Source organism: Pelobates fuscus, chromosome 3 (genome assembly GCF_036172605.1).
Source record: "Pelobates fuscus isolate aPelFus1 chromosome 3, aPelFus1.pri, whole genome shotgun sequence".
Taxonomy (NCBI): domain Eukaryota; kingdom Metazoa; phylum Chordata; class Amphibia; order Anura; family Pelobatidae; genus Pelobates; species Pelobates fuscus.
In genome coordinates, this window is record NC_086319.1 from 328421058 (window position 1) to 328429277 (window position 8220).

The following is an 8220-nucleotide window of genomic DNA, read 5'->3' on the forward strand; positions in this document are numbered from 1 at the left end:
TGATGGGTAACATCTACCTCACTTGTGTTGCTTGACATTAATTCCCACTATGCAATGTATAGAATAGATTGACAACAGGTAGAGCCCCAGCTGTTTTAAACCTACAACTCCCATGATGCTTTGCAAACCTCATAGAACTACAACTCCCATGAATGCTTTGCAGACTTAATAGAACTACAACTCCCATAATGCTTTGCAGACCTTATAGAACTACAACTCCCATGATGCTTTGCAAACCTTATAGAACTACAGCTCCCATGATGCTTTGCCAAAACATTTGTTGTTTCCCATCTATCTATGATGCAGCTAACAGACCAGAGGCGGTCAGAACATTACTGCAAGACTGTTTGACAACCGGCAAAGCATCCGAGCCGCCGTACTTCTAGAACAGCTGTTTATCCAGCCGCTGTCCGCCATAAAATATATAGCTGTCATAACAAGCGTCATTGCAGACAAGTCATGTGACCCCTCCACGGAGCGCTCGTCCTCCAATCGGGAGATAGAACGTCATTACTCCGCGCGCGGTTACCCCGGTAACGCAGAAAAGTCTGACTTCCGCCCGTCAGGTGCCCATAAAGCCCCGCATGTCTGCGCCATGGGGATGAAGTGTGTGATCACCGGGTCCGGTGTCAAGGTGTTCGGCCGGGCCGTGCACTCCCTGTCCCGGATCGGGGACGAGCTGTACCTGGAGTCCCTGGATGACGGCCTCTACCTCCGCTCCGTCAACTCCTCCCGCTCCGCCTACGCCTGCTTCACCTTCGCCCCCCTCTTCTTCCACAGCTACGAGTCCACGGGCGGCCCCTGCCACTGCAAGACCCACATGAAGGCGGTCACCGGGGTGTTCCGCTCCCTGCCCTCCCTGGACAAGACGGTGGAGAAATGCCTCATCACCCTGAGCAGCGCGAACACCCGCCTGGTCATACAGCTGCTCTGTAAATATGGCGTTACCAAAACGCACAACCTCTCCTACCAGGACTGCGAGTCTCTGCAGGCCGTGTACAGCCCGGACAGCTGCCCCAACCTGCTCCGAGCCCCGGCCAAGCTGCTGGCAGAGGCGGTGGTCCACTTCCCGGTGACCCTGGCTGAGGTGACCCTGATGGCCAGCCAGTGTGGCAGGGTGACTATGAGGAATTACATAGAGGAGGACAGTGACAGCAGTAAGGCCATGCTGACAGAGCTGGCCCTGAGCAGGGATGAGTTCCTGGTGTACGAGCTCCAGAAGCAGACTGAGATCACTTTCTGTCTGAAGGAATTTCGGGGTCTCCTGTCATTCGCCGAGTCTATTGGCAACCCAGTCTCTATACATTTTGACAGCCCTGGCTGCCCTGTTGTATTCAGGGTAGAGGACACCGTCCTGGAAGTACATTTTGTTCTGGCCACTCTATCTGAGACAGACAATGTATCAAAGTCTCAGAACCACAGACCACCAGTAGCCACTGATGATGACTTTTTGGGAGACGACATTGATTACATGATTGCCATGGAAACCACCCTGGGTGTCTCATCACCTGCCCCCGGTAGTCCAAACTTTTCTAAACGACCTCTCCATGAAAACCCCTCCCCTCCTTTGGAAACAGATGAGGAGATGGAGAAGGAGATTCCTGGTACACCTCCAAACAAGAAGTTTAGATCTCTTTTCTTTGGTTCTATTCTTGCAGGCTCTGGTCGGACAGATCAAGAAGTTCTGGCTGAAGACAGTGATAAAGACTCCTGAAACAAAATGATCCTACTTTTAGGGCACTGTTCTAATATGGGATGAAGACAGTCTGTAAATTTTGAATTATCAGCTCTTTAATATTTCAGAGATCAACCACATGCAGAATACTGTTAAAATTATCTCTGTTCTTATAAATTATGCATATATTTGTATATAGGTTCTTTAAATATATAAAAACAAAAACGCCTCTAATGCGAATGTTGGTTTGTTTTTAACTTGTAATTATCCACCAGTTAAACTACAACTCTTCATTCCATAGCACGTTGGGCTAGAGTACATGCAAAGTAATAGGCTAATCCTGTTCTGTATTTATTTAAAAAAAAAACTGCTACAGAACAGCCAGACTAAACCACCCAAAATGATCTGTAAAAGTGCATTCTCCTTGTGGGATTTCCTTTCTAGCATCACTAAGTGGCATGCAAGGAAGTAGAGCAAGAAGAACATAGGGATCAGCGCTCCCTCGTCACCACCTCAGAGGGGTCCTAAGGTGGCCAGCTCTTTGGGCCCTGATGACACAAGGCATCTGCCGGAGAGTTTTTTTTTTTTTTTTTGTTTTGTTTTTCTGTCCAAGGCAAATGCTTTGTTAGTCTTGCACTAAAGACAGCATTGCACATGAGGTCCCTCTGCTCTCCACCCATAGTGCATGTTCTAGGGAGAATAGAAACGGAGTGATGTCATTCCGTTTAGATGCTGGCAACAAAGCCAGTGTCTCGAAATCATGGTGGAGGTTTGCCCTGCTTCTGGAAGTGTCCCCACAGAGCAAATGGGCAAACAGGAAGAGCCTGGGTGGATTGGATGTGGGTGTTGGGTAAGCCATGACAAGCTGTGCATAAGGGCATCCATTGGTTTTATTTATTTTTACCCATAGGAAAGCCGCACCTGCACATCAGGTTCCTACCTGTAGTGAATAACCCTGAAACTGTTTTCGAGATGTTTGACAAACTTGGGGCCCTTCCTGAGTCTAAACCCCAGTCCCTCTGCTGCTGTTTGCTAAATATTCACAGCAGTGAGTGTCTGTCTGAGAGTGCTAAGGGCGGGTTATTTATTTTTAGTTCTACTCTCTGTCTGCTTTTACACAATCGCAAATTATAAATCGAAGGAATGAAAAGATTTTTTTATTTATATTTTTACAGTTTTCTGTATGATTGTTGTTCATAATGAAGAACTGAAGTACTTGTATTAAATCATGAATATTTCAAATTGAAATTAATCTATAAACTGATCAGCTCTGTAAACTAATTGCCGTATACCTCAGTTGCTATTCGTTTATTCACAGCCCGGTTCATAGAACTTTGGATCCCTTGTTCCAGAAACAAGAGACGACTCCGTCCAAGTTGTGTGTGTGTGTGTGCGCTTAGGCCAAATGCTGCATGTATGCACAAGTAGGACAAAACTGACTCTGATATCTTGGAGCTGTCTTGTAACTGTGATTTTGTTTATCTATTTCTACAAAATGCTGTGGTTCTAAGCCATTCTCTGTAGTCTCTACTCCAGGGCTTGACAAATTAGCTTTGAATCTAGGAGTCCACTAAAAGTTAGGACAAGACTAATATCTTAAAGGGACACTGTATAGTTACTAAAATAGCTATAACGCAAAGTAGATGGTGGGAACCGCACTCAATCCCAGTGGCCAAGGGTGCTCCGGATCAGGACCAGCAATCCCAGAATTATACACGAAAGAAGAAAGGACCACAGGCACTCCAAATTGAAACCGTATGCAGATTTATTAGGGAAAAATGCAACGCCAAGCAACGTTTTGACCAACAAAGGTCTTTTTCAAGCTCTTTTTGAGCTTGAAAAAGACCTTTGTTGGTCGAAACGTTGCTTGGCGTTGCATTTTTTCCTAATAAATCTGCATACGGTTTCAATTTGGAGTGCCTGTGGTCCTTTCTTCTTTCGACTAAAATAGCTATAGACTTATGCAGGGTTTCTGGTAGCAATAGCCTGTGCTCGGCGGCTTTTTATGTAAACACTGCCATTTATGGAAAAGGCAGTGTTCTATATTTCTGCCTAGTAAAACCTTTAGTGGCAGTCACTCAGACGGCCACTACAGGTGCTTCCTAGTCCTATGCAGCACCTTTGTTCAGCATCTCCACCCTGCTGCAAGGTGCTGAATGTTCCCCAAGAGATTGATTCACTGCCTCTTTGAGGAGATACAAGAAAGGAAAAAAAACAAAACTACACAGTGGGAGGAGCCAATATATACATTTAATATGTTGAAGTTTGTAAAAAAAAAAAAAGTCTATAATATGAAAATAATTGAAAGTAGTAAGGATACACTTTGCTCTAGTATATAGCACTTCTAGATCCTTAAGTTCTTGATAGGTTGTAGATCCCGCTATTATTTGAATATTTATATAGCGCCAGCAAATTCCATACCGCTGTACAATGGGAACAAACTTAGTTTAATTTTTCTGACTGTCTTATTGCTTGATGTCAACTACTTAGTTGCCGCTCTTAAGCTTACCTTACCTGTTTGCAGGAGGATTGCTTGCTTGGGGTGCTGCTGAGGCTGATGTGTGGTGGGTCTGCAGCAGCCTGCTGCCTGTGCCTCTTACTCTCTTTCCTGATGAAGCAATACCCATCGAGTGGCTCTAAGTACATGGGCCATCCAATAGAACACCCCCCCACCATCTAGACCCCGGTGTAACTGCACTGGCGGTAGTTCAGCTGCTTCTCACGGATACACACAAACTCACTGATTTGACACGCATACTCACACAGAAGCATTCTCACACACTCACAAATGTATTATTTGTCTTTTAATTTATGTCCACCAAGCCTACCTACCATTGTGAGAACTGTAGTGGATCCTTTCCCTGGAGACCAGTGGAGCTGCTATGATCGTGTAATCTGCAATTTCTTCTTCTGCTCTTTTGCCTGCTGTTTAGTGATGCCATGTCACAGCAGGGTGTGTGAGGGAGCAGGAAGATCACAGCTTCCTTGTCGCTGCCTTTTCCATTCTTTGTAGTCACTTTGGGGAGGCCCTAAGGTGGCCCACCGGCCAGCTCTTGAGTCCAACCATAACAAACAGAACAGAGATGGCCAAAGAAAAAAAAAAAGTTACCTGTGCTCTTTCCTTAATCCCTATGTATATTTAGACACATGAAGGTCATTTAGTTACTCCAATGGCCATTGCAGGGAATGCCCACTTACTTTTAATCCCTGTAGTTTGTGACTGCATGGGCAGGCAGCGGTGCAAGGTTGAACTGACTGACGCCAACCACAGCACAAAATTCCTAGTCACTATAGAGACATGACACCTGGGATTTGTTGAGCCCTGCTGATTATAACTTCATTGTATATATGTATAGTTATGCACCAGGGGGCGCCCTTTTTCACTTGACCAGTTCAGGTTTACTTTTCTACAAGCCCTGCTGTACACCACAAACCCTTGAATGTATCCCTAGGTAGACATTGGATTCTAGGCCTCCTTTCCCTTTTATACCAATCTATCATAGCCCACTTATTGCTAGGGATGCACCAAAATGAAAATTCTGAACCGAAAATTCAGGATGCCATTGGGCGAAAATCTAAATTGACATTTTTCACTTAATGATTTTAAAACCATTTTATATTTACCACAATTCCATATTTACTGACTAGCTCTGATACACACTACAGCAATCACAAAGCCTGTTCCAATCACAAAGTGTAAACTGCACTACAACAATCACAAAGCCTTTTCCTTACTGTACGATTGCACAATTTGCCTATACACAAAGTACATTGCAGTTATAACAGCTATGGGTTTGAAGCCGTTATATAATCAGACACCGAATAAATAATATTCGAATAAAGCTCTCACAGCATAGTTTATGTCACGACTACTAGTGTGGTCCAGCACGCAGAAACTGTGTGTAAACATATACATAGGCAAGAAAAGGAAAATAAAAGGACAGAGCGTAAACCGGACCTTAGAATGGCCGGACTAATACGCTAGAGACAGAGAATGGTCAAAGGGAAAGCCGAGGTCAAGGAAGCCAGAAAATACACAATACCGTTTACACAAGTCAGGGAAAAGCCAAGATCAGGATACCAGGAAATCAGATTCACAATGACAAAGCACTCTCAGGAAACCAGGAACAGGAAACCACGACAGGGCAAGGTACTGGGGTGAGCTAGGGATTTAAATATCCCTCTCTAAGGTCTGATTGGTCAGAGGGCGACCTCTGACCCCAAAATGTGCGTGGACGTCACGCGCACGTCAGTATAAACTTCGGGGGCGGAGCTATGTTTAAGCGCGACACGCGGTCAGCGCCATTTTTGATCTGGGCGCGACGGCCGGAGGATGTGGGGAAGCGGTTGTCAGCTCGCCGACGAGCAGGTAAGCTCGTGCTGTCGGCGAGGCTGTGCCGGTCGGGCACGGCCGTGCCACGCGGCGGGCCGGCAACCGCGACCGTTTACCAGTGCTTTCTATCTACTACATCTCCAGTAACGATGAATCTAATTAAAACGGGTTTCTGACAAATCCCCACTCCTCTCTGGCAGGGTCGCTTCCTACTGACATCATGACCCCACCACTGTCGCTGTTGTGCGTTTCACCGCAGAACGCAGCACCCACGTCCAAAGACGCTGCACGCCAGCACCGTGGTAAGTTCTTGTGGCCATGTTGGCCGGTCTCTTCATGAGCACGCTGCTTCGGTGAGGAGGAACGAGTCAGAGATCCCGCAGAGTACAGAAGCGGTGGAGGCTTCCGCTTTACCTCTTGTGTCTCTCCAGGGCCGGTGCTAAACTCCCCGGCGAAGCATAGTTTTTCAGTAAGTTCCCTGCGTAGCCATGTTTCCAGCTGGGTCTACTTTACCTGCGGGTTCTTGGCCCAAACCGAATGTGACGGCAGATAAGAACCATTTGGCCCATCTAGTCTGCCCACAGGATATGTGAGAGAGGGAGGGAGGGCAGGCACACCGCTAGATAACCCAGAGTTACCATCATGGAGGGGGTAGCCTGCACCGTACTATCAGCTCTGTTCCTGCTGCTTCATTTATTTTACAGGGCCATCTCACTGCCAAAACTTTCGGCTGATTTGACCCCTTTTTGGCCGAAATTGAATAGGCCCATTTTCTGACGGAAATTTCAGCTGCCAAAATTTCGGTGCATCCCTACTTATTGCAAGTCCTACCTTTGGTGATTATCATTGGAAGCAAGTAATTTTTTCCCCCATAGGCAAACATGAGCTTCTACACCCCAATTGGTAATGTATCCTTACTTTTTAGCCCTGACAATAATAAGTCTACTGCACATGGGTGAAGGGTAAGCTATGACCTTGAAGAGTCCAATGTGCTCAAAAGTTTCCATACCCTTTAAGAATTGGTAATACTTTGGTAACATTTTTAAAGAAAACCGAGTGAGCAGGCAAAACACATTTCTTATATTCCTTATGGGATTCATATTCAACTGTAGGTTATAAAAATGGCACAATCATAAAACAAAACATGGCAACAAATAAAAAATAAATTAAATGACCCCTGTTCAAAAGTTTGCATACCCTTAGTTCTTAATACTGTGTATTTCCCCCTTTAGCATTAATAACAGCGTGCAGTCTTTTGTACTAGATGTCTATGAGGCCCCTAATTCTTGCAGGTGGTATAGCTTCCCATTAGTTTTGGCAAAATGCCTCCAGACCATGCAAAGTCTTTGGTTGTCATGCATGAACTGCACGTTTGTGATGGCCACTCCGGAACCATCACCTTTTTTTGCTGTTACCACTGGAGGGCAGGGCTCAAGTCCTGCGCGTGGGAACGGCATTCCTGCACTTTTTTCACAGCAGGAACACAGTTTCCGTTGCTCCTGCAGGCACTCAGGGGGCAGCAAAGAATGTCGCCCCCAAATGTCCCCCGTGTTCCACCTGTCATGGGGGGCCCCAAGAGGTGGCCTGATAGACCCCCCTGGTGGGTGGCTGTCTCCCTGTCAGACACGGCAAGGGAGCTGTTTTCTCTCTGATCTTCTCCCTCATGCGCCGTTTGCTGATGCCGGGAGCCAGAATATGACGTCATATTCTGGCTCCCGGCATCAGTAGACAGCCCGCGCGGTGAGAGGGAGACGATCAGAGGGAACACAGCTCCCTCGCCCCGTCTGACAGGGAGACAGCTGCCCGCCTCACTGAACCCCAGGGACAGGTCCACGCCAGCTCTGCAGGTTAGGGAGGCTGGGTGAACTTTTTTAAATTTTAAAAAATATGAATAATTTGTGTGTTTCTGTGAGTGTGTGTATGTGGGGTGTCTGTATGTGTATGAGTGTATATGTGTGTCTGCGTTTATATATGCATACGAGTGTATATTATTTTTTTGGGTGGGGGAATGGATTTCGGGTGAGTTCCCACACTTTATTCCCCAGGACTTGACCCCTGCATAAACAGTACTTATGGTTGTGACCATAAAGCTCTATCTTGGTCTTGTCACTCCAAATAACAGAGTTCCAGAAGCTGTAAGGCGTGTCAAGGTGTTATCGGGCATATGGTAACCAGGCTCTTTACTGTTATCATTATGATTTTAAAAAGAAGC

General features: G+C 46.1%; 1 protein-coding gene across 1 annotated transcript; it reads left to right on the top strand.

The window, feature by feature from the left end:
- The first annotated feature begins 528 nt into the window (after nucleotides 1-528).
- On the top strand, nucleotides 529-2771 carry RAD9A (RAD9 checkpoint clamp component A). Its single transcript, XM_063445678.1, has one exon. The coding sequence runs from the start codon at nucleotides 596-598 to the stop codon at nucleotides 1712-1714; it is 1119 nt and encodes a 372-aa protein (XP_063301748.1). The 5' UTR covers nucleotides 529-595; the 3' UTR covers nucleotides 1715-2771.
- Nucleotides 2772-8220: the final 5449 nt, after the last annotated feature.

What these genes read in the sequence shown, in the direction of transcription:
- RAD9A (XM_063445678.1), top strand. Translation starts at nt 596, where the DNA reads ATGGGGATGAAGTGTGTGATCACCGGGTCCGGTGTCAAGGTGTTCGGC.